This window comes from Xiphophorus hellerii, chromosome 22 (assembly GCF_003331165.1).
Source record: "Xiphophorus hellerii strain 12219 chromosome 22, Xiphophorus_hellerii-4.1, whole genome shotgun sequence".
Lineage (NCBI taxonomy): Eukaryota > Metazoa > Chordata > Actinopteri > Cyprinodontiformes > Poeciliidae > Xiphophorus > Xiphophorus hellerii.
This window is the reverse complement of record NC_045693.1, coordinates 26,370,754-26,398,123: the sequence shown is the minus strand read 5'-3', so window position 1 is coordinate 26,398,123 and position 27,370 is coordinate 26,370,754. Positions and strand designations below refer to the sequence as shown.

At 40.4% G+C, this 27,370-nt stretch overlaps 1 protein-coding gene across 1 annotated transcript in view; it reads right to left on the bottom strand.

The window, feature by feature from the left end:
- The window catches only part of ttc27 (tetratricopeptide repeat domain 27), a 50,488-nt gene that overhangs the window by 15,044 nt on the left and 8,074 nt on the right, over positions 1-27,370 (bottom strand). Inside the window, exons 4-11 of the mRNA XM_032553792.1 lie at positions 24,561-24,704; positions 22,719-22,821; positions 18,421-18,579; positions 18,140-18,285; positions 16,186-16,298; positions 8,671-8,737; positions 4,099-4,212; positions 131-226 (exon numbers count right to left, since the gene is read on the bottom strand). Coding sequence (XP_032409683.1) covers positions 131-226; positions 4,099-4,212; positions 8,671-8,737; positions 16,186-16,298; positions 18,140-18,285; positions 18,421-18,579; positions 22,719-22,821; positions 24,561-24,704 — 942 coding nt within the window. The remainder of the gene's footprint in view (positions 1-130; positions 227-4,098; positions 4,213-8,670; positions 8,738-16,185; positions 16,299-18,139; positions 18,286-18,420; positions 18,580-22,718; positions 22,822-24,560; positions 24,705-27,370) is intronic.

The following is a 27,370-nucleotide window of genomic DNA, read 5'->3' as shown; positions in this document are numbered from 1 at the left end:
GAGTTGGAGACCCCTGCTCTAGTGGAAATGCACCTAAAGATGACAAAGCATGAGTGAATGATGGAGCAACAGAACAATGAAAACCAGGAAGCATGAGTTGAGCTGTTGATTGTGTGTGTGTGTGTGATACCTGGACGGCCCATCTGGGCGGTACTTGGCAGCAGTAGAACACTTTGAGGCGCTCGCTCACAGGACAGCTCTGGTCTTCAAAATGATCGACTATCGCCTGCAAGAGACGAGAGTGAAAATGTTCTTCAGGGAACTGGCAGCGTACGATTTACCCTGCTACAGTTACAGTTCGAAACCGCAGTTTATTGATTAAAGAGATGATTAAAGCAGATTGAGAACCAATGTACTTGGAACCCTCACTGCATATGCCAGCGGAGAACACACTGCAGTTGGCTGCCGAGTATCGACGGGTTTCAGGGTCATTAGGTACTAAATGGCTGATGATCGGGAGAATCCACGGAGAAAACAGAAAGAACAGTGACAACTCTTTCAAACTGCAGCTGTTAAGATGCTCCTATCTCATCTTTTAACACTTCATGCTTTGGAAATGTATTATATTTTTTATAGATTAAATATCTGCTTGAGCCATAAACTACCAGACTAAAGGTTTCTGAGAACACATGCATTCTTCCATATGACACATGCTAATATCGGGGAATCTTAAGTACAATCATTTTGACATTTTTGCCAATCTTCCCAGAAGTGGATGCTCATCAACTGGTGGTGTTCAGAGCCTTACCATCTATCAGGGATGTGATGTATGAACTTAATCAATTATTATATTTTTGGGACATCGCTAAAAACGATAACCATTTTAAAATGCTCTATTTGCCAATACATTTGTCACGCCATGCATGTTATTGAGGCTATCAGTTGTTGCCCGCATGCAGTCAAGAATTCAACAGTAAACAAGTTGAATTCAAACACAAAGTTTCCCATTTTAATAGACAATACATTTTATTGTCATCCAATTGCACAATTTCTTACATATTGAAAGAAATTTCGTTGTAAGCCTCCAATGATAATAAATAAATAAGTAATAATATAAGTATCAATATAAGCATATAAAAAAATTTAGGGGAATATAGTAGCCTTATAGCATGAGGGATGAAGCTGTTGTGGAATCTGGTTGTTCTGCATTTGAATAACAAAACCCCAACCATGACGTAGCTGCTTAGGTAGCCATGTTTTACCCAGCTTATTCCTTGGAACCAACCACAATAGCTGTGAGAACAGCCAGTCAAGCACCATATACTAATCAGCGGTGCGTTTCCCCTCCCCGAAACAGCAATGGCCTCAGTAAACAAGTTGAATTCAAACACAAAGTTCACCTTAAAATGTCTGAAACTGTTTTTCAAACACGAGGTGATTTCTTCATGACTTCAACTAGTATATTATGCAAAAAAAAAAAAAAAAACATAAAATTCTCAATTTGTGCCCTGATGACTTGTTCCTGCTTTTGGTGGCCAGTTACATATTTTTCAATATGATGATAAACTGGGATTCTACTGCACCTTCTGGTCCTCAAAACCACTTCTCCATACCAACATTTTGTAGATTCAAGTAGAAAGGCCTTCTGTCCCAAATCTGAAGTTTACAGAAGTTTGCAGATCATGCAAACAGTGGATTCAAGAGTTGGTAGTAGGCCATCATTTTTCCATAACAATGTGAAAATAAAAAAAAGGGAAATTAAATAATAGACAGTTCATTTCTCCTAACACATGTTAGCAAGGTGCTTAGGTGTCAGATTACAAGAACCTCTGATGCACAATCATGTAGGAGACAGTATGCAACCTTTGACCTGACAGATATGGACAGCCGTGTTGGGCTGCTGTTTTAGAATGTATTTGTTTATTTCATTCATATACCGTTTAAAAGTTTTGAATGAAAAGGAGTGGTTTGAAGAAGAAATCTTGTAGTTTACCCTTCTTTTAAAATTAAAAAAAATTATATTTTCTTTGTAATCATACAGATTTCTACTGGTATACAGTACTTCATTAAAAACTTTATTATTTTCTTAAAAGTAAAATTTTATACAGAGAAGGCAAATGCTGCTGCTCGGCTAGAAGTGAGCAGGAGAGACGAGTGGTGAGAAAAAAGCACTAAGACGTGAAGCAGCTTTGGACAAACACCTAGAAATAGAAAGCAACTGATCACTGTACACTGACAGAGCAATCAAACAAACAGAAGTGGCTATGTTACCAATGCACTTCAACACAGAGAAGACACAATAAGTTGGGGAAAACTGTAAAGTTGGAAGAAAGTGTGTTTGATGTAAACCCGGAACAATTCTGGGAAACGCCACAGAAAACAGCAGAGCTAATCAAAGGCTTTACTGCTTCCAGCTGCTCTGTGCAGCACCAGGCCTCAGACTGGACAGGTCTGAGAAACAACCACAACCAACCTGGGCTACATTTGGTTCCTCTTGGAGCACTGTAGCTGTAGTCCTCAGCTACAGTCACCGTGCTAGCCTAATAAATGCTTCAGCAGGTTTAAATCCCATCCCATGTCTGCGTTCGCCATTTCTGGGATGTTATTGATCAACATCGAAAATAACATTTGGAGCTGTGGGGGATTAATGGTTTTGTTTGTGTGCAGGGTTGTTCGGAAAGAAGGAGCAAGGTTACTCAATTACTCATCGGCACAGCGAGCCGAGCGAAGCTCTGTAACGCCGTCGGTAGCTTTCTGAAGCAGACATGTACACACCAACACACTCAGGAAAACAGATGTCCAAGGAGCAGCATTTGACTGAAATGCACTGCTTGGACATGGAACATAGTTCTTTTTTTTTTTTTTCTTTTATTCTGTTTTGCTGCTGAATGTAACATATATACAGTATATGTGTGCAAAAAAGTACGCTGCACACTCATCGTGAGCTCCAGGTTTGAACTCATAACGAAGGTGAAGAGGACTTTCTTGGTCTGCGGATGAAAAATAATAGAAAAAAGGACTAAAAGGACTGATGTATGAATCAGCAGATTGCTGCCATCAGGGTGTTTCACAGTGCTAAAGAACCGACCCATCTCACACATCATGCTCCTTCTCTTGCATTGAATCGTTCTGATGGCCCATGATGACTTCAGATAATCAATCTCATCCAGATGCTGGTAGTAAATGACAATAAGTTGCTGAAGGATTTGACAGACATCTGCCGTCATCACCAGCCTGAGCTGAGATCTGGTTTGTGTGCCAGGAATTAACGCTGAAAGTTGGCTTTTGGTAACTGAATCGGCCAGGATGGATTGGGTGGTAAGTCCTAGTTTGGACAAAGCATAAAATATGAAATATTTATGCTGTGTTCAGACTGAATGCGTCCAATGTCTCAAGTTGGACGCTTGTGCACTTTGAAGTCAGACACTTCATATCGAGAGTCATATTGAAATCTTCACTCTAGACGTGCAAACGAGCAAAGTGTGGAAAGGTGCGTGTTGGTTGCTTTCCTCTGCTGGTCTCTTTGTACAATGGCAGATGAAATTGAGCAAGTGGCTTTGCTTTATTTACTGAAAGAAAGAGAACGCTGTCGGGCGCCTCAGAGCTGTATGGATTCACCAGATAATTCAGAAGTGTTCTGAATTTGGGGAGCTTCATCGCCTACTTAAGCAGCGCGCTGATGAGGATTGCTTTCAGCTCTATTTTCATCTCATCCAAGCCCAGTTTAACGACTTGGTGCCCATGTGTTCTGCCAGGATATCAATTACAGGCCACTGTCACGTAGTGGAATCTGATTGGTTGATGTCCCATGTCCAGCTGCAAATCTTCATATTTTCCAACTCTAGCGACATCCGTCGCAGAACACGTACAAATGTGTCAAAACACAACAGTATCTCTCTAGAATACTCTATACCTGTGCTGGTAGACCAATGGTGGTAGACTGATGGTACACTAGTGCTAGACCTGTGGTAGAGTGGTGCTAGACCATTGCTAGAAATATGGTAGACCGGTTGTAGAAAGTTACTAGACCAGTGATAAACCAGTACTAGCGCTCTCATCTTAATGTTATCGATGCTTCACCATGAGGCACATTAGATGTCCCAAGTCATTTAGTGTCACTTTACTGCTGAATAACAAACCTCTTGGCCGCCTCCTTACCTGGGTTTGCATCATGGCTCTTTCAACATACCGAGTTCTTCCTCTCTCTAGTTTGGTCCTGAGGCAGAGTGCTGTGACCTCCACAGACCAGAACTTTGGCTGGGACAGAATGCACTGTTCCAAAGACAAAAGAGACACAGAAGATTGGACTTATTTCAGTCATTTCTCACGTAACAGGAAGCAGTTCTGGGGTAATCTGTGATCTGTGACAAACTAGATGAACTCTTTTGAGCGCAAACATTTTTTTGTTAATGTATTTAATCAACCTTCCAAAAGATGGAATTCTGAATATGTAAGTAATTAGGAATAAGCTATTACGGTTTGCAACAAAGAGATAAAACAAAGATATACTTTTTATATAGCATGTTCTATGTACTTTAACCTGATGGTCACATTTTGTTATTGCATTATAATGGAAAACATGTTTCAAACTGTGGAATTTTTACTTTTGACAAAACATTGCTACTCTTGAGTAAAAACTTTAAACACTACCCACGGTCATGATGAGTAAAGAAAATACCAAAATGCATCAGACTCAGACACACCAAGAGTTTAAGTTAAAGGGAGACTTCTTGTTTGTGAACAAGCTTTGTTTTTCTAATGTCACTCTCTGAGCCATTTGGAACTGGAAGTACTTTGCCCTGTTCTAACATACACTATATTCACATTACCGACTTAGTATCAGTTGGTTTCATGGTTTTGTTTTTCCTTTAATTATTACTTCTGCCTGGATTTGTTACAAAGTAATTATAAACATATTTTATCCCATTTTGGTCTTATACCAGACTTTGTGCCTAACTTGACATTTTCGCCGGCCTGATGATAACGTATTTCTGAGTTAAATAAACTGGAAGATATTTACTAAAACCCACATTTTTTAAAAATCATCTCTTTGACAGGATTAGCCTGGACTGAACTGAATTTGGACTGAATTTGATTCCATAGAGCTGGATATTCAGTGGGAGGACATGTGTTGTGAACTGGTCTTTTACAAACTGAACCAAGACTAAACACTTTGAATGTGTGTTTTCTTGATAAAATTAACAAGGAACATTTTAAAAGGCTTGACCTGAGCTTCCACAGCGGTCAGACATTTCGCAGCTGGCCATCTGACAGTACGACCAGGAAACAGAACCTAGTTTTCATTTGCTTCATCCTCTCTGCACTAAAGTCAAAGACTTCTCCTGCTCGCTGTAGTGAGAAATCGACAAGCAAGCCTCATTTAAAACACCTAATTATTAAAAGCTATTAGAGCTGCAAAGACTTTATCTGGGCACTGCAGTGATAAGCTGGTGTGTAATAGCCGGGCCAGCTTGGGGTTTCAGCTCTCAAAGAGCTGATAAAAGGGTTCCAGGGAACGGTGCAGATGATTTACCCACAGATGGATATGTCAGAAAAGGACTAATGCCAGGACCATCTATAATGACGGGATTATGCAACAATGAATTTCCACACACAGATTATTGATGACGATGTGAATGTCTCATGAAAGTGATCGATGTCGGTAGCAGTGATGAACAAGCACTGATGTTGTTTGTGGATGCTTAGCAGGTCTTGTCAGAGTCATTAGTGCAACAGTAAACTGTCCTAATTATGCAGTTATTCTGTAGCTATATAAATCACTGGGTGATTAAAATCAAATGATGCGACATGATCAGCATTTGTCACCCTCCTGTTAACATAAACGAACACAAAGAGCTTTTCAGAAGCAATCAGAACTTTGTGAATGGAACATTGAACGTGCCAGGAAGAAGAAAAGCCCTTACATTATAGCTCTGATTTATTGTAGTATTTACAACAATGTAAAAGTCAGAATTCAAGAAGTTTTTAGCATCAAGGACTCTATGGTATACATGTTATCAATAGACCATCATTCCTTTTAAAAAATGAAAAAAAAAAAATAAGTTTTTCTAACTTATCTCTGCAGACATTTGGTTTGTTAAAAACATGAACCATGTTTTTTTTTTTTTTTGCCACCAGTAGAGTTTGCTTCTTTGACCTCTTTCACAAGCTCGGCATTGTAGTGCAAATATGACTTTTGAGTTAAAATAAAATCCAATTTTTCAAAATACTTCCTGTCACTCCTTCTTTTCAACGCAGACCATCACAATCAATTCATTTACATTTGAAGTATATATCCAAACCTTTCTAATTTAGGGCGTAGTTTTTTTTCTGTAAACCCAACTCATTTAACTGCGTTTGTCCTCGGTCAGGTCTCATTGTCAGAATTACACTGGAGAGCAGTGCATGAAGTTGAAATGAACATTGTATTATATTCTGGGGAGGACACAGAAACAGAAGAAGTGCTCTGATGTAGATGGCCGGCCACGTGACAACCATCTAACCAGCCTGCAGATTCCTGGATCTACATGTAGGCTGGGAAGATGCCTGCTCACAGAGCCAGCCGCTGCCTGGCCTGCAGCAGCTTTCCTTTCCACTCATAACACGGCATCCGCCATCGATGACGGTCGGCTACTGAAGACTGTTTGTTGGGCCAGATGACGACGCTCATTTAAAACAGCATTTAAAAAGCCGGTAGCGCTTTAAAATTGTTTGCTTGCTAGTTTTTTGGAAACTTAACTGGAAAAACTAAGTTAAAAACCAGAGGCAGACACATTGAGAGTACAGCAACTGGTTAGTTGCTGCTTCAAAGCTCGTTGAGAAAACCAACACTTAAAAAAAATAAAAAAATAATGTTAATGTTCATTGAATTGCCAAGGAGACAAATAAGTGGTGAACATGTTTTTTCTCCGTAGGTATTTCAAATGAGGTTACTGACATAAAAATTTAGTGCCAATAATAAAACCCTAAATGGTGAGTGAAAAGTTGGGCAATACATAACGATATTGCCCCTACTTCCCATCTCAGTGGTCATATCGTTACGCCTGATCAGTGTATATATGGCCTAAAGTAAAAGTGCTTCTCAGTAATAGACTGTCGGCGCTCTGAGGCAGCAGGTCACAGTCGGGAAACAATGGCTGCTTTTTATCCAGCTCAAATTGCTATTCACGAGTGGTGTCCAAAGCACTTTTCATCATGTTATTGTCCCAGCGTAGCATTTGTTGTGAGGCAGCGTAGCTCTGAACTGCTTCCCATTTCTGCAGCATATCGAGCTCGCCTTTTCACTGATTAGATATTGATTCCCTGATGCTGAGCCTTTAAACCAGCTGTGAAGCCTGACTTCCCCCCCCCCATATGTCTTGGTGCAACAGTAACACAGACAGACACATAGGATGGTGTTACCTAGAACAATGCTTTGCAATTGGATGATTTCATTGAATTTCTGGCTATGATTGCAAAACATTTTGGATCTCTAAGAAACCTGTGAATATATTTTCCGGAGCCCGTGGTGTGTAGCCTTTGTTTTAATGGCTTCCAGTTTCATCTCAAGCCTCAAAGTTAAGGAGGAGCAAAACAATGAAACATTGACCGATCTTGACCAAAGCTCTGTGAAATAGCTGTGCTCTTTCTGTTGGAAGCTGGTTCCAGTTCGACTGCTTTGGGCTGTTATTATTTGGAGTCACTGAACCAATAACCCAGAGTCTTTCTCCACCTTCTTTGCCAAACAGCTCATTTAATTAGAGAATGATGGGTTTTAGTATGTGATGATGACTGATGCCTCACACCTTTACCTCCTTTATCCCAAATCAGCTTGCTTAGAATTTTAACCTTGACTTTACAAATACAGAGAAAATAACAGGAAAGTAAAGATTTAAAAAGTAAACCACTTCACACACATTCCTGCATGGGAACTACGATAGTTCACATTCAATTCAGTTTAGTTCAGTTTATTTCAAAAATACTTTTGAATGTCATAACATCTATCATTAAAGTATTAAAAGAGTTGTGGATGTTGATGCCGTGGATATTGAAGATCTCTGGTAGCAGTCAGTTAGGCAATGAATCTAAAGAAGCCTCTGACTGAAGACTGTTGCTGTCAGACAGTGTCATGACCAGCTATGTTTTCATCCAACAGTCATGCAAATTTCAAGCAAACCTTTAAGATGTTGCCAAAAAGGGGGGAAAAAAGAAATGGTAATTATATGTGTTTGGAGCAAATCAACCAGGCTACGCAAAAAACGTGATTTCGCTACATGTTTACGCTACACATGGTTGAAATAAACAAGAAGTAGAGATTCCAAACTAGCACGGCCCATACATCTCAGAAATGGAAAGTCCACTCCTCCGAGCTGGAGGTCTCAAATTAGAAATGTTCCCGAGTTCTGTGCCTCTGGTAAGGCACAGTGGATGGGAATGTTCAGAACATTGTAGGCAAATGTATTTCCATCTTCTCTTTAGAGTTTAAGCTCTTTTTCAAATAATCCACAAGAAATCTTAGTCCCAAAACCTGTTTTGAAAAAATGAGAAATTTCGTATTTTGCCATTTCCATAAAAACTTTTTCTAACCAGAGGCGTCAAAATGTGCACAAAAAACATAGATGGAAACACGACCATGATCATGCATCAACATTATGTTTTATACCCATTTTATTTAGTCATTTTAGAGAATTATGTCAATGTTATTATTGAGAACCAATTCACTCTAGTTAAAAGAACAGTAAAAGAACTTACAGAAGTGAATGCCAGCAGTTCTTCTGCTGTTAGTTTGTGCACAGGATTGTTCTTCTGAAAGTCGGTGCTGGAAGATAACAGAATAGATCAGAAGGACAAACTCACCAGCCGCTCTGCAACCTGAAACGATGAGGAAATGAAGAACTGAAGGAGTGAACTAAAATAAGCTCATTCATGAGCAAACACATGGAGAAACAATAAATTAATTAGTGAAAGAGCAAAGGACCAAAAAAAGTAACTGTTCAAATATTCATGTTTCCATAAGTAAATGGTCACTGTTCAAAACTGAAAACCTGCTGTCGATTTAGCTGTAAAAATGATAACAGGACTAATTCAGGACCAGCTGTTCTCTGCAGCTCATGTGTTAGCTGAACCCTGTGAATGATACATGTGGTGGTGAAACCATGGTAAATACTCAATGGTTCCTCTCCCACAGACACTGCAGTGCTAATGAGAAACAAAATGCAGATGTGCTGCGAAGTTCTGTCTGTATTGGAGCTTTCTGACCCAGATCAGGTCATCACACTGCAGAACATCCATTAAACTGCGCCAGGATGAAGTCACACACTTTCCCCAAGCGTTCCTCCAGCCAGCGCAGACCCATCTGTGGTTCGGGAACCCGGTGCAGCGCCCCCCAGTGGCCTGTTCAAGAAGACATGCGTCTTCAGTTGAAAGGACTCGCATTCCAAAAAAAAATAATAATAAAAACCTCTGCTGGTAGAATTATAATATGGAGCAGCAGGTGTTCCACCTTTAAGTGATCTGTCAGATTTGAACATTAATTGATAATTACATGCCTTAAAATATAAAATTAACTTTGTAGAAAAAACAAACTGTTCAATTCAAAAAAAACTCCAGTTTTCTGCAACATGACCTCAGATTCCCAGCCCAGACTAAAGAGCTGCTTCTGATCTTGTGGTCAGGCTATGAAATGTTTGATCCAAAAGGCTAAAAGTTGATCTCTCTCTCACACACACACATCCATGCACATGCCCACAGCCCTCCTGAGAAATCCAGGAGCTCAAGAGCTATGTCATGGCTTTCTGAAAATAACTCCAGTTTCAGAAGCTAAATGACTTTTCTCAGTCAGCCTCTATTTGAACGTACATCAGAACGCACAATAAAAACAATCTGAATGATCGTAATTTTCCGACCCGGCCCGGTTTCCTCTGCTGCACTGAGAAAGTCACACACACCTGAACACCGTCTGAGAGCAGGTGTGGGATTTAAGAATATCCCACACTCGCATGCAAAGAGATAAATGCAGAAATGAGCGTGAAAATGTCAATGCAGCCATTTTTAAGGCATATTGTCTGATGCATGGCGACCGTTACATGGAACGCTCTACATCAACCTCGCTCAATTCTACTCCCCTTTTGTTTGAGAGATCCTTGATATAGGAGGGTTTTGACAGAACAGTTTTCTCATAGTGGCTAATGAATGAATAAACAAGAAAGACAGAGAAACTAAACATCAGACATTTCTTTTAGGAAGGAGCATGAAGATGGAGCACAGCTGTGTTTAAGCTGAAGGCTGCTAAAAGAAGCCAGCTCGGCTTTTAGATAAGAAACGTCGTCCGAGACAAAGTTTCAGACTATTTCCAACGTCCTTCAGTTCCCTTCTGGATCCTCCAAGGGTTCTAGAGGCTGTTACAGTGTTATTAACAAAGCCAGAGGCTGAAATCATCTGCAGGTTTTCAGTAAGACCGAGTACCACAGAGGAGGAAAATCATTTTCTTTCTCTCCCTCTCTTTCTCTCGGTGTGTTCAATAAGCAGAGCGAATCGTTCCAACAGCTCATGCTGAGCCTCGCCATGCGTTGCCATCTCTACCAACTAATCCTCCAAATCCTGACACCTTAAATGAAATCCATTTTTTAGTAAAGGTTTCTTTTTAACACTAACAAGAATAATGAAGCTCAACTGAAGTTCTGTCTCTGAAAAGTCAGAGTGAGAAGTGGAATATGTTCGCAGAAACTCTGACAGGAATTGGGGAAAGGGATTAAAAGAGACACAAAGCACGCACACATACACACACACACACACACACACACACACACATCTCTGTTTTAACGTAATGTTTCAGGTTCATAGACTCCATCATGACCTCTACAGTAAACAAACGCTTTTCTCATTTTATCCAAGACAAGCAGAATTATCAGAAATGTGATAGAAGAAAATCTTGAATGATTCTGAACAATCCAGCTGGTAAAAAGTATCTTCTCCTTGCAGAGCTCTTCTGGTTTTCACTGTGGAAGCCTTCAGTCTCTCAAGGTACACTCAATATAAGTACAATACGTTAGAGCGTAACACAAACAAATTACCAATCCTCATCCAAAAAATAAGAAACGATAATAATAATGACAAATAAACATTTATCTAAGTTCTCCCTCTCCTTCGTAATTCTCCAACCAATTGTGATTAATGTCATTTTCTTTGTTCACTTCCACTAGCCACGACAAGGTCACATTTGTAGAATCAATACACTAATCAATACGTTAACAATGATTACTTCATGTCTCACAAAATGAAGTAGGCAAAAATAATCTGAAGAAAAACGACAAACAAGAATAAATAAGACTTCATGTCCCGATCTAAAGGGAAACAAGAACAGATGCACCGACTGTCTGGAGAGGCCATTTCTACGGCCCTGAGACATTAGTGAACAATCATCACAACAATTTTCAAAAAAGCACAATATTCACACTGTCAACATGTTATTGAGAGTATATTGTATTAACACGAAAGCCAATCTGGCTACGTTTTTAACACGTCAAGTAAATAAAAACTGCTGAAAGCTCTGCATAGTTGTGTTGCACCGATCCACTTTTTTCACTGCCAATACCAAAATCTGAGGTTTATTATCTGAAAAACAATTGTCCTAAAATGTTTTTATTTTCAGTAATTCAGACATAAATTTACTGAATTGCAAATGTGTTTGATAACTCTCCACTAGTACAGTGCACTTATTTATACCAATTGCTTCACAAGCTTGGTCGAACATGTAAAAACAACAACATTAATTTGCCGATGCAGTGCAGTTAGGAGTAGAACAGCCAATGTAAAATAAATCATGAAGGAACTGAAACTGACAAATACAATAGGTTGATTACCTTGGTCAAACATGTAAGAACAAACGGCAACACACCTTCTTTCAGATGGTTCAGAAAGCGAAATTGGAAATTCTAAACATAATGTAAAATAAAAAATAAAGCATGTCGTTGATCAGAGCACAAAAGATAGAATTAGACTGAATAGATCTGCCTTTATGGTTTGGAAACACATTGTCACCAATACCCGAGCTAAATTATTTTTCATCATCAGGGCTGACAAAGATTAATATCGGATCAGTGCATCTCTACTGCGCAGCAGCAGTCAGATGGCCGATGGGGAATCCTGTTCTGTTCTTCAACTGTTACTGTAAGGCAGCTAAATGGCTCTCCACCATGTATCAACCACCTGAAATTAAGTATAATCTCATCCCAGTTTACTGTTTAGGCAACAATACACCGTGTTCCAAATTAATATGCAAATTGGATTGAAGTGTCATAAAGATTACATTTTTTGTTGTGCTATTAAATTTATAGATGGTACTGTGTGTCAGGGCTCTTTGAATCACTATAATTAATTTCAGAGAGCTGGTTGATTAGTTTGTCTGATGAGCTCAATTAAAGGAAATCTACTTAAGAAGGATGTTCCACATTATTAAACAGGCCACAGGTTTCAAGCTATATGGGAAAGAGAAAGAATCTCTGCTGACGAAAATCATCAGGTAGTGTAGTGCCGTATGACAAGATATGAAAACATTAGATATTTAATGAAAACTGAAGCTGCGAAGAGATTTATGGCTGATTCAGAACAAAGATGGGTTTGTACAGATAAAGGCAGAATGAGGAAGGTTTCTGTTAGACAAATTCATCGGATTAAGAAAGCAGCTGTTAAATTGCCCTTACAAAGCGGCAAACAGGTATTTGAAGCTGCTGGTGCCTCTGGAACCTCAAGGTGGAGGATCCTCCAGAGGCTTGCAGTGCATGAACCTACTATTGGGCCCCTAACCAGAGCTCACAAGCAGAAACGGTCTCAGTGGGCCCAGCTGTGCATGAAGATTAATTTTCAAACAGACTTGTTCACTGATGACTGCTGTGCAACCCTGGATGGTCCAGATGGACGCAGTAGTGGATTGGTGGTGGATGGCCACCACATCCTAACACGGCTGTGACGTCAGCAAGGAGGTGGTGGAGTCATGCTGTGGGCCGGAATCATGAGGAGAGAATCATTGGTCAGCCCCTTCAGAGTCCATGAAGGTGTGAAAATGACCTCAGCAAAGTATATGGACTTTCTGACTGATCACTTTCTTTCATGGTTCAAAAAGAAGAGCTTCAGTAGCAAAATCATCTTCATGCATGACACAATGCACCATCTCATGCTGCAAGGAATACCTCTGTGTCATTGGCTGCTATGGGCATAAAAGGGGAGAAACTCATGGTGTGGTCACCATCCTCCTCTGACCTCTGACCTCAACCCTATTGAGAACCTTTGGAGTTTCCTCAAGCAGAAGATCTGAGGGTGGAATGCAGTTCATATCCAACCAGCAGCTCTGGGAAGATATTCTGACATCCTGCAAAGAAATTCAAGCAGAAACTTTCCACAAACTCACAAGTTCAATGGAAGCAAGAATTGTGCAGGTTGAGTTTTTTATTTTTGAAAAAAATACTGTTCTCATGGTTTGTTCAGTAAAATTTGATTTATACTGTAATAGTTCATGACTTGAAAATTATACTGACCATCATTTGCATTGATCATTTATGAACATCTGAGAAAATATCACTTGCATAATAATTTGGAGCACTGTGTAATAAGATAAATAGATACAATAGCAGGACTGCACAGTGGAGCAGTTGGTAGCACTGTTGCCTTGCAGCAAGAAGGTCCTGGGTTCGATTCCCGGCCCGGGGTCTTTCTGCATGGAGTTTGAATGTTCTCCCTGTGCATGGTGGGTTCTCTCCAGGTACTCCGGCTTCCTCCCACAGTCCAAAAACATGACTGTCAGGTTAATTGGTCTCTCTAAATTCTCCTTAGGTGTGTGTATGTGTGTGTGCATGGTTGTTTGTCTCTGTGTTGCCCTGCGACAGACAGGCGACCTGTCCAGGGTGACCCCGCCTCTCGCCCGAAACGTTCGCTGGAGATAGACACCAGCACCTCCTGACCCCATTAGGGACAAGGGTGTAAGAAAATGGATGGATAGATGGACACCATAGCAGTAATTATTAGTGTATAAGCAAACGCCTCCACTTGACCTTTACTTCAGTTTGAAGTTTGGAGAGCTTTGCATCAACATCATCATGATAAACATGAGGATAAATCAGAGAGAGAGAGAGACAGTTCATGTTCTCAAGGCTCCCTGGGTCCAGCAATAACAAATAGGGCCTGGAATAAAAAAATAAAACGAATAAATCTGATGAGTAGCTTTTTGGAGGACTCAGAGGTCTAATCTACTCCTGTCTGACATTACCTTGGAGCTACATTCAGGTGTGCAGATAGCGCTTTAATTGAAACAGAGCCCATTACTCATCAATCATCTCCCTGCAATCTCACTGACTGCTGCGTCGCCCTTCACTTGACCCATCCAGCCTCCGTCGCGCCGACGAAATTCATCACCGACAGATACAGAGCTCTGGTACTAGACTGAGTGTCTGTTGGTCACCCTGGTTCTGGATGGAAACAGGCCCGTAAACAGGTTCTGGTCATGGACGGGTCACTGTCCCAGGAACTGCTCTACTAAACACCCGTCACATCATTACAAATGCAGCTTTAATGGAATCACAAAAACCCTACAGTCCATGTTGTTATAGCGACAACAACAATCAGTTTCTTCAAAACGAAGTATAGAGCTGGATGAAAATAAATTAGACTGAAGGATTGCTTTATTTGCATTGGCTTCTTCTTCAAAATAACCCAATATTATACTGTCAAGTTAAAAATCCTTATGAAAAATGTTTATGTTTGATGCAGCAATGTCGGGTGTATTTTTACATTATGTAATAAATTAAAGAGATTTATAAAAAGAAACAAAAAAACTGTAAAGAGGTATCTGGGGCAGGGAGAATTTTGTTTTCATTACTTTGTTTTAGGGTGCGATTTCTTTTACTGTGGTTGACGGACGATTGGTGAGACTGATCTTATTCACTGATCTTTTCTACAGCCACAAGATTCTGAGTAAGGAGAATCTTGTGGTTGTTTAACAATAGTGAGACAACCACAACCGTGATGTGCCATTTTTTTTGGTGCAAATACGACGAGAATATGAACACACGGTGGAGTATTTAACGTTTTACGCCAGGGGTGCACCGATTTCCTTAGTTGTGGGAGATCGGTGATTGGCCGATTTTTACATGTGAAGCTGATCTTATCCACCAATGTCATCAACCTCAACAAAAGTCTAAAAATCAACCACTGTGCTTTTCTTTACTCCTGTGAGAGAGCAAATCGTCGGCTGACAAACCGGCCGACCAGGTCATGTCTGCACATTTACAGTTAAAAATAGTCACCCCATTATTGCCAATTTCAGCAACTTTCTTGATATATTAAGCAACATACAGTATATCAATATATTTAAAAAATGGTATTGGCCTAAATCGGAAAGTTAGGTTTTTTAAAAGATTGTTAATCGGTGATCGGCCAGAAAACTACAATCGGTGCACCCCAATTTTACGCATATTTTATCATCATTTTATCAGTGATCAGCCACAAGATTTTAGGGCATGCTGCCCAATCAGAACACTGTAAGAGCAGAAACAACCGGAAGATCCCTGATCTTTTGAAAATCCCTGAAAATACATAGATCTACAACTCTGCTCCTGTCCTAATCACACCAAGTTTAACAATAAAGTTTGGTTTGACATTCAACCCAATTTTCACAATCAGTAAAAGTGGCGTTTGATTATATATATACACAACCTACAGAAAGACTAGTTTTATTTAGTCCACTGTTGTGTGTTTTTTGTTGGTAATGTCATATTTCCAAAATTTCCTGTCAACGTTTCATATTTTTTACGTAAAAACACGTCGGAGCAACTGATGGATTACCACCGCGCTAAGTTTTCTTGGGGGAACCGCCATGAATGTTTTATTACAGTTAAACAAAACCAAAATCAAAAATAAACATTGAACAAAACTATCTGTTTTGAATCCTACGATTTAAAATAAATTTTAAAAAATGGCAGATAAGTGAAACAGAAACTTGTGATTACTGTACAAAAAGAACATACTGCCAAGAGACGCTCGTCTCTCAGAGTCAGTTCAAAGACTCACTTGAAGGTGGAAGAAATTCCTCCAGCAGCCGATTGAACAGAGAGAACCGTTCTATAAAGATTGATGCGAGAAACGCTTCAAAGTTTTTACACTCCGACAGTTCTGCACTTATTTCATTCTGTCCAGATCAACATTAAGTAGGCCTATAATCACCAGGCGCCAGGTCACATTTTAAACACACAGAAAGGGTCGGGGGAGTTGACCTACCACACACCCAGGACGAGGGCCTGCTCTTCAGCACTCAGGTCAGGCAGCTGGTACAGATCGGGCTCAGCTAAAGTGATCCGATCCAGCAGCGTGTCGTCATCCAGATGGTAATCCTGTCAACAACAACAACAACAACAAAAACCTCCGGTCACACATGTCCACGTCTGATAAAACTATGGGATGTGAGAGAAGATTGATTTTTGCAATGCATAGCATAGGATGGCAAGGGTTGCACAACAAGAAGAAAAATGTATTACATATAAAGAAATCAGGACATAAAGTCAGCACAAGCCTGATGTGGAACATACAGAATATTAAGTGTTTAGTCTTCTAATTGTATTGATTTTGTAAAAAAAAAAAAATTAAAAATAACTCTGTTTCTCTGCTAGTCCTGGTTCTGACATGCCAGATTATGGGCAAACAGCTGGACAATAAATCAGAGGCATCAATACAAATTCACATGTGATGGGACACCAATGTTTCTGGGTCTGGGTGTTGAGGCAGGACTTGCTGCTGCTGTGTTGAAGACTTGAGCAGTCTGAGCTTAATGCCATCAGATAGTCATTCTTCTTCAGGATTTTCTGCTAGAGAGAAGAATTCATGGTTAATGGAACCACCACCCCGCTGCTTGATTGTAGGCAGAACATTTTTAGTTTTTAAACCGCTGTAAAAAGATGTAGGGTGCACCATACAAAATGTTCCACTTCCATTCTGTTAATCCAGTGAATATTTTTGAATTCCTAGTGATCACCAGGTTGAGTTTTACTTAAGTAGATTTGAGTCAGGCTCTTATTGTTGTTGCAGGGCTTCCAATAGTGTATTACAAGCCTGGCGGGCCACCAGGCTATACTTGTTTATTTATTTAACAATTGATTTTTCTTTAGGACTTTATAGTTGGAGTTTAGGCATTACTTTCAATAACACATCATTATCAAGTGATATTTTCAAACTTCCCGTCAACTATAAACACAGCGAACTTCTGCATGACTGCCCTAGTGCCTCAAGCACCGCCTTAGCAAGTTTTCTGGGGGAAACCCTGTTACAAATATTAAATAATCCTTTGAAAACTACACTTTGCATTTGTTCAGGTTGTACTGGTCCAATGTTAACATGGGTTTGATTATCAAAAACATCTAAGAGAGATAAAAAGCAAAAAGATGAAAATATGAGGGAAAACCTTGTTTACAGCGCTGCAGTATGATGCATCACAGGCCAGAAAGGGACTGTTGTTTCTTTTATTTCAGATTGCTTTTGTTAAACTGCTCCAAACGCTGACGTCGCCCCTGCCCTTAGTAAATTGTCTACAAGGTGACAATGGGGCATCAGTTAGGATTACAAAGTCCTGTCAGACCAAGAGGCAGAGCCCCTCCCTGGTTGCTGGGGTTCTGGCTCAATGATGAACACATGACCCGCTTCTCTTCTCTCCTCCCATCATTATAAAATGAGTCACTGAGCTCTGGCTAACGACAGTCTTGATTGAGTCCATTTACTGTCCCTCCCTTCTTAATGGAAGCATGATAAATTTAAGCACTGACAAAAAAAAAAGAACTGGAGGAAAGCAGTAAGTCTGAGACCTCTCGGGACACAGCCCAGCAACCATTAAATACATTTGAAAATATTTAAAAGACGAATTTTAAACCATCAACCATCTGAACTCTTTCAGCAGTTCAGATGAACATTGTCAACTGATGGTAGGACCTTCACACAAAAATAATTTCATTTCACGCTGACGTGATAAGTTCCAACGCTGATTCCCAAACCAAATGGTCATGAGTGATTGTGTATCAATTACTAGATTATTGTGGAGGCTCCAGCCTGCACAGAAACTGCAAACAGTTGAAGCTTTTCAATAAGAACTGAAGTCTAAAATAGGTAAAGCATTTGTTAAGTCAAGTTAAGGAACTCAACCAGACAAAAGCTACTGTTGCGCTATGAAGATAGAGACCGTTCCTACTTTGGGTAGGCTGGCCTGTGGCGTCGGAGTGGGACTGGTCTCGCTGACTCTCTGATCAGCCTCCTCCTTCCCCTCCTGCCTTTTCACCTCAAGGAGGAGCTGAGCCAAAAACTTCTCCTGGAAGCGGGTCCGTTTCCCGAGAGCACCTGGATTAAACGGCACCAGATCAAGAAAAAGAGTTCAACCTCAACATGACCAAATATTCTTAAGAACACCACATTTTTAAAGAGCAGATTTCTATCACACAACACTCATATTTTCAACCAGTAAATCACACACACCTGTCATGTTGATGTGGAGCCCGGAAAGCTCCTTGGCCGTGTTGATGTGCTCCTTGGAGCTCCCGTACTCGTAGTAGGTCAGACTGATGTAGGCACACTCCAGGTGGAACTGGATAGCCAGGCTCCTCTGGTCCGACAACGCCGACTGGCATTTCAGCACTGGAAAAGAAACAGAATTATGTTTCTAAGAATGCTATAAATCAATGCTCTGTACAAGGACCATACTGAACAGCAAATCCACTATTCTCTATGAGGTATTTTTCTTGTTCGTGTGGCACACTGCAAATTTCTGTCACACCTGTGAGGATCAATTGTTGTCTTGGTGTTTCTTACAAACACAAGCCGTGTGAGCAGAGTGGAGCTGCGGCGTAGAGGAGGAAAGCTACAACCGCAACAACCTCCTCAAAAGCTGCATTTACTTCATTTTCTTTCCTTTTAACCTCATCAAAAATTCACTCCTTTCAACTGAGACAAAGAAATTCTCCTCAGGAGAAACTAGCATGGGAAACAAAGCACAGAGCAATGGGATAATTCATCAAAAATTAGATATTTGGGGTTGAATCAAGACAATGCACCGCCTCCCATGCATTGCTACTGATAGCCCCATGCTAACATTAGCATTCAAGCTAAGATGAACATTTTAGCTCATTTTAACTTATACCTTGCTGTTTCCATACTAGGATTATGCTACTGTAGATTAACATACTAGTAATAGCTCCCATGCTAACATTAACATTTTAGCTAAAAATTGCATTTTAGCTAATCTGATGGTGAAATGGTGTAAGTCAGTCTTAGTCAACATGGTATTGATAGCATTTTAGCTAACTTTTGTAAAAAAAAATTGTATTTATTTATTTATTTCAAACAGATTTAAAAAAAACAAGCAAACAAGCAATAAGTAGGACAGAGAAAACATGTGCATACATAACCAAAAACTAAATAATTTCTTTGCAATTATTTTCCTGTTTGAAAAGGAGTAGGAAAGGGCGTGCCGTGGTGGCAGAGGGGTTAGCGCGACCCACATACAGAAGCAATGTGGCCTTGACGTGGCTGTTGGGGATTTGACTCCCAGACCCGATGACGTTTACCGCGTGTCTTCCCTCTTCTCCTTCCCCATTTCTTGTCAGCCTACTTTGAAAAAGGGACACCAGAGCCCACAAAAAAGACCCCTTGCGGGGCGATAAAAAAAAAGAAAAAAGAAAAGGAGTAGGAAGAAGTGAACACTTATTAATCCTACCCCCCTATCTCAATTTAATGAAATAATTCTGGACATTTATATGACATGCAACAAAGACAGACATACATTATCTATTGCTTAAAGCTGTATAGGCTTTGATGCTCAAACTTAAGGCCCACAAAACCTAACTCAGCCCGAGAACTCCTGATTCTGGTCTAACAGAGTCACAGGAATAGATTTACGTGCAAGACGTCAGAGTCACCTTTAGAGCCGCCGCTTTCACATTGAAGGGAATGACTCACTGCAGGGTGTGTGTGCGTGTGTGCCATCACTAGAAAGCAGGAAAACGATGCAGTGGATGGATTTCACTAAAGAAAAACACACTTGATTTCAGCTAATTAAAGGGCAAACCATGTTCAGTAACAGTGTGATGTACTTCGGGATGCCACTGGTTGTTCAACTCAAAACAGCAGAGTCTTTCCAAACATCACAGTTCACTGGCACTGCATGTAAAAAAAACATTCTACCATTCTGTATGTTTTATCGTAAAAACATATCTGTCAATAAAATCCATTTTTTCTACTCCCAACATCTTGTTCCTCATGGGAAACACTAGACAGCTATAAGAGGGACAAGATATCCACACTGCTCTGGAACAGGCTCCCAGAGCATCAGTAAGAAGCTTAAGGAGAAGGGGACGCATGTAAAGGTAATAATTCAGAAAGATGTGAAATATTAAAATCAATCAAAATCTTCTCTGGACAGGTTGAGAATATAGAAAATGACCATATAGTTACATGATAAAGCACAAACTGAGAAACAGCTTGTAGCTGTAGTCAAGTATGGAGATGTGGACTACCATTTTTTAGTCTTCTCATGAGAGCACCACCTGGATTTTTTCTATATAAATGAGAATATATTTTCAACGAAACATGTTAATGCCTGGATAACACAACAAACTATCAACCTGTTTGAAAGTGTCATGTCTCAACAGGCATAAATTATCGATTGCTTAAAAACAATAGTAAAAAAAAAGAAGAGAAAAACACTCAAAAGTTTGCAACTGGACAAGAAATAAACAAGATCTTGAGCGCTGAAGAGAAACTGATTCTACTAATGATGGTTAAACTAAAGCAGCAGCAGCGCATTCAAACATCAGTTAATTAAAACTGTTCAACTGCTAATAGACATTGTGATTAAAAAGAGCTGAGGGAATGAATTCAGCAGCACCTTACCCACACAGAGCACCAAACCAATCTAAAGTGAGCCAGACATGATGACAGCTGCGGCACACAGTGCAGCAGCTTCCCACAGCATCCTCCACACCTCTCTGCTCACAGGATTTTTATATCCAGCACATGCTGCTCCTTCTTTACTACTGCTAACTGTTATATCATATTAAACAATAGCAAACTTGAGGAGGTTGTGTGGTTTTAATCCAACCAGCATCACAACAACTGTGGAAAAGTCAACTAAATGTTTTAAATGCGCTCTAACAACAGTCTTGATGGGACACTAAAGGAAATCGTAAGTACAGGAACTAACTTAGATCCCATGCTGGCTCCCTGAATACTTCAGTTCCATTCCAAAGACATAAATAGGTGTGGGTAAAAGAAAAAAAGTAATCGATGCACTGCATTAAATTTGTCTTCAATTCAATATCAATTCGTTGTGAACGTATTAAAACCCTTTGGGCCAGTGGGTTCACACACTTCTAGGAGCCATGCACATTGTCTGGGGACGTTTGACTTTTCATAGTTGAGTCAATGTATCGCTTCCTACATTTCCCACACTTTGTGGCCAGTAGGAAGAAGGGCTATGAATAACAGCAAGTGTGATGAGCTAGTTTAGCAACTAGCGGCATTTCTCTGCAGGCAGGCATCCATTGCAGACTTGCCACTGCAGTGCAGAGTGGCCATCCTCACGGCCATTCTGCGCTAGGGCAAAGTTGACAGGATATTTGAAAATATCACTTTATAATTATGCGTTATTGAAAGCCTGGAAGATTAACACCTGAACACCAACTATAAAATCTTAAAAAATGCAAACATAAATTTTTTTTTTTAAAAACTTAAATAAATAAGCAATGCTTAGCCTGGTGGGGGCACAAGTAAAGCCTGGTGACCCGCCAGGCTAATAACAATACACTGGGGGAAACCCCGTTCCAACATAACTCCACTGCAGCCAGTGATGGGGTAGCCTTAACCAGTAAGTAGTGGAGTTGGTGGAAGAGAACACAGATGAGGAAACTACTGAGGAAGTGAAGCACAGACAGAAGAAAATGTCTCTGGACTGATTCCTTCATGCAGAATGCCCCAGGTCAGAGAGCAGCCATGAAATCGTAACAGAAAGGATTTGTCCTTCCAAAGAAAGTTACTTTTCCCCTGACCCCTAGAGAATCTCCACAATTCCAGCCATAACTCCTAATAGAGGTGTCTGACTCACAGACACAGTGTTCAGTGTCTATTATTCATTCCCTCATTGATATTTCACAATGCAACACTTTTGGCAATGCTTTCAGACAGAAATAATTTCTCTTGCGAGTAAAACTATGAGCTTGTGTGCTGTGCACATTTAGAGGTATTTGGGTTTTGTTGAATACAGCAAAAACAACCATCTTCATCAGATATTTGGTCCGTGCAAACAGTGATGAAATCCAGCAGCGGCTCTTCTTTACAGCTGCACATTTTCTTTAGTTTCAGATATCAATCAGCCGTATCCCACATGGCATCTTAAATGGCAGTTTGTAATTATCTCAGTTAACTTATACTGCCACAGAATCCCACCTCATTTTGTTGTACCTTTTTGTGACTGAACTTGTTCCAATTGCTTGCAATAATTTATCATGTCAGTATGCATTCTGAATTTTTTGTCTACACAGTCAAATTCCCTGCTGAGGGGCAATAAAGGATTTAATACAAATTCTTGGACATCCGGGTTATGGGTCTCCAAAATCCTTTAGCACGGTGAACCACCGGTACTCCGAGACTCCATCTAATAATGCCCAGATTTGCCTATTTTAATAGTTTAAACACAAAATGTACCTTAATATGCACAGCTAACCTTAACCCAGTGGAAACCAAAGCTGGACCGTGTTAAGAAGAGCGGAGCTTCTACAGACCTCTGTCCATGCAGCAGTGGGCCAAGCTGAGGAGCTGTGGAGAGCGAGCCTCCAGGATCTGCTGGTGCAGGTTGATGTAACGAAGAGTCCACCAGGGCAGGAGCTGCAACCCAGAAACAGATCAGGTCAGCCATCTTCAAACTTCTATTAAATGGACTCTTTTTGTTTAAGTCAAAAACGCTGGGATAAGTCCTAAAGACCAATGCATTCAACTACCACCACTGGTGACTTGGTTTTATATCAACCCTTTAATGCTCCGACAATACAGCCTCATGTTCAAATGTCCTGGATTATTTTGAAAACCGTGTGGAATAAGTGCCAGCGTTGCAGAAGGCGTGAAAGGCTGCAAGGCCAGAAGAAGAGGCAGCGCTTGGAACTGACACGCATTCGGCTCAGAGTTCACCTGGACACGCTGATCTTCAGGCCCAATCAGCACAAATGAAACGCCAGCAAACACAAAGACGCATGCCGGAGGAAAAGTGCTGAACACGCAGTAAAAACAGCAAACTGCTTTGCTTTTTTCCATCTGACTACAACAGAAAGAACAGCCAATGTCTCTTAGCCAGTCAACGCTTTCTCCTTCTGCCCCCCTGCTCTTGTTCAGCACTAGAGGAGAGGAACCGAACCGTGTCAAATCTTATTTGCGAGTCATTTTGCGGGTGCCTGCTGCATCTTCCAGTATAGGCGCAGCACATCCTCTGTAGCATGGCTGCACGAACCTTTAATTGTCTGTCTCGCTGAATCAGTGTCCCGCAGCTTGTATTCACACATGCAGGCCAGCCAAGCGTGCTCAAGGGGCAATTAGCCGCGTCCGAACACGGCCTGCATGTTTCGGCAGAGAACAGGAGGAGAGATGATCAGCTGAAGATGAGGAGAAGAAAAACTAGGCCAGCTCACCCACCCCACTATCTGGGGAACAAGGCTGGTAGTTAGATCTCTTATAGGCCATTAGCATTTAAGGAGTCTTTTATGACTAAATCACCAAACAATAAATGGGCTTTCTGGGTGTCCAGATTCAGCTGATGATGTCAGCTGAGGCAAAACGTCTGCTGGAGTCAGTCTAACGGCTAGTTCCTGTTATACAGCTTCTCTTTCCGTGGAATGCAGAGATGGATCCAGAATTTCTACTGTTGCATTCAATTTTCAGCTACCTAATAGTTGGTTAGATGTACAAAAGGCTGATCAGAATGATTCCAGACACATTATCTTCTAAAATGAGTCTAACCTCCAGATTCCAAAACACACAACAGCTTTGAAACTGCTAGCTTTCGTCCAGTGTATTATAAGTCTGGCAGGCCACCAGGCTTTACTTGCCACCCCCCACCAGGATAAGCATTGTTATTTATTTTAAATAGTGTTTTTTATCCCTGCGCTTCCAATTGGTCTCACGCTATTATTTACAAATTATGATGACTTATTGTGCACCTTGGAATTTTTGAAATGTTTAAAAAAAAGATTTTAAACACAAAACAAATGGTGGGCCGCTGGTGGACAGCTCTGGGGCCCCCACCACCAGGCTTAGCAGGTCTGGTGGAAACTCTGACTCGTTATTATTTAATACAAAAATAGAAAAGTTGTGTGTGGAAACGCTACCAATGATTTTGGAACTCGTAGAAAACCATAGAAAGGTCCCGCAAGAAAAAAACTCCAATATATACGGGATTAATTTGTCCTGTCGAAATTTAAGGTCTGTGATACATGTTTTTAAGGCCAACTTATATTTTTTCATGTACTGAAGACATTTGTAGGCTTTAATTTAAGATGGATTAATTGAACAACTATTAAGATTTTGTAAGGATGCGCGGATGCTTCAGTTGTGAGGTGAGAGAAAATCTGATGTACCTGAAGGCGTTCCATTTTGGCAGCGCACTTGGTGAGAATGACCCTGGCCAGCAGCAGCAGGAAGGGGTTGACCACTAGGCTGTACACTGACTCGCCGTCGAGGAGCAGGCTGGAGAGGGTCGCCTCCGTCAACAACTGGGGACTCTAGAAAAAATATATTCAAAAAGAGGTGAGGAAAAAGTGTTATGATTTATCACCCTCATGCAGAACTGTCACTAAATTGGTCTGAAATAAGTAATTAAACTCTTACAATCATCAAGAAATGGCTGACAGCAGATATGTAATGCACCTTTTTTTTCTCACCATCTGACATTAATTCAGACTACCTTTTTGCTAAATTCCAGAATAATTACATACTTTTTAGAAAATTTCTTTAGCCAAAAAGAATTTCAATGTAAGAAAGTTAATGTTTTCCAACAGTTGCTGATATTAGAGTTATCACTGAATGTATGCTGATTTGGGCTGAAACAATTAATCAAATTAATCATGATAAGTTGATTATTAAAATAATCACCAACTAATTTAGTAACTGACTAATTGTTAGCTGGACTGTATAGACTTAAAAAAATGCAATTTGCTGAAAGAGCAAAACACTCAAGAGCAATAAGCAAAACTGTACAGAAAATATAAAGATTTTTCATACAAGATAAAAAAAACTAACTTTTGTCTGTAAATATGTTCTACCCAAAACTCCTTAAATGCCATAGTTTTAGAAAATAAATTGTGCAAAAAAAAAAAAAAAAAGGCTTAAATGAAAAATCTGAAGAATGTACCAAGTTTTGCATTTGCAAGTTCAGATATTATGTTGATATATGAAAGTCATAATGATCTACATGACAGAGACCGCCTGCCTGCCAGGTGGTTATCCAGACCTCAGTCTGGATAAGTCTTGAGAAGAAACAAAGTTTTGGAGTACCATCAGCACCGCCTGCAAGGGACAGAAATCTTCTGAGAGCTAAAGAGGCCGCTGTGTGAAAACAACTTCTAAAAGACATTCAGAAAAATGTATTTTATTACCCTAACATGAAGTTCATAGCAAAGCTCCAAAATTAATCCTACCCTTGCCAGATTTAGGTTTAGAGTAATCTTTCAACCGGACGAAAAGTTTGATCTGCGTGGAAGAAGTATTAAGGATTTTAAGAGCAGCAGTTTGAAACTGATTGGGAATCTGTGGAAGGATTTGGACTTTAAACTCTCAAAAGAAAAAATATTTCCTATTAGAAGCAATCGTCTTGGTTACGTACACATAACTACTGAATGTAAACATGAGAGATGCCCTCCTATGTTCGTGCGCCGTCTCACCTGTGCCGTCATCTATGTCTTGGTGGTTGCTTGGAAACAGCCGGTGTGACGGTACATAAATCACGGATGCTAAACATATGATAACTGCTACGGAGTGCCTGGATGTGAGGCTCTCTGAGGAAGCAATACCTTGAAAGCTTCTGTAATTAGGACCCAGGAGAGGCTTCCTTGCTGGGAACCTGTCCTGTGTCTCCAGATCGCCGGCGTCCTACATCTGTCTCTGAAAACTCTGGATTAAATATCCACGGAAAATTTTGGACTTGGCAAAGAAAGCAGATAATAAAGCTGAGGAGGTGGAATGAACAGATCTGACGTGTTCACAACACTGGTGTTGCTCACATGGTCCGGTCAAGGCCATGTCCAGACTGTATGGTCAGTGACGGCATGAAATCACACTTCCATTTCAAAACCAACTTATTTCCTTGTCGTGTTTAGGAAGCAACCAACTCTCACCAGCAGCTGTTGCATCGCTCCACAGAGAGCGGAGCGATGCAACACACATGTCCTGAAAACTCAGAATATGTGTGATTGATTTTGGAGGCCAGGTCTGCTGCGGCATCCATCATCCTGCTGATCGGTCTGGCAGGTCTTACAGAGCAGGTGGTGTGTTGGGCTCTCCATTAAGATTGGGCAATTGGACAAATTCATCGAGGATACGTCCTTCACCAGTTGTTTTATTAAAAGCGATATTTTTTATTTTTTTGTCTATGAGGGACTGCCTTACTGCCTTGATGATGGAAACAATATTAAGCCAAAAGATCCAGCCCATATAAAAATATGTTAAATCACCAACCGGCCAGAAGACAAGTTCAGAAGATGTGCTTGTGCGGTATCTATATTTCCTGCCATTTGTGACATTAATGTGAAACGTTTCTGATGCATTTTCACTGGAGAGATATTTACAGCCAAGGTGCAATGTGTCCATCTGGGGCTGTCTTTTTCTTATTTATCTAACCGTATTTTGTACTTGCTGGTGAAAAGCTTTCTCAGAACTTGTTGGTGTCTCTGCAGCCCCTGGTGATTGTGTAGTTCATTCTCATGCACATTCGTCGTGTTCGAGTCCTGCACACTTTGGCTACGTCCGTACTCGAAATATGGCAATAATATTCCCCCATACTCATGTTCAAGAGGAGTTATATTTTGTTGCACACAAAAGTTTCAAGCTGGAACCTTTGTATTGCGTTTCTGGTACACCTGCAAATCGGACGCACAAGTGAACAACAGCGACAGATGACAAAGCCACTTCTCTTGACCTGCTGGGAGTTCATTTTTGGGACTCTGGAAAAGACTATTGTTGTGTTCCAGATAGTTGTGCTAAAAGGAGAAATAGCATCTGAATGCTAAACATGTTTCAGCAGCACAGATGTCCCTAATGTCAATGTCCACAGCCCACATTTCTAAACAGACTGGAACGATCAGAACTTCCTGGAACACTGGATGACTAGAATGGTACTTTGCATCAATCTGATGGTTGAAGAACCTGAAGCACTTTATTATTGAGCTCATAC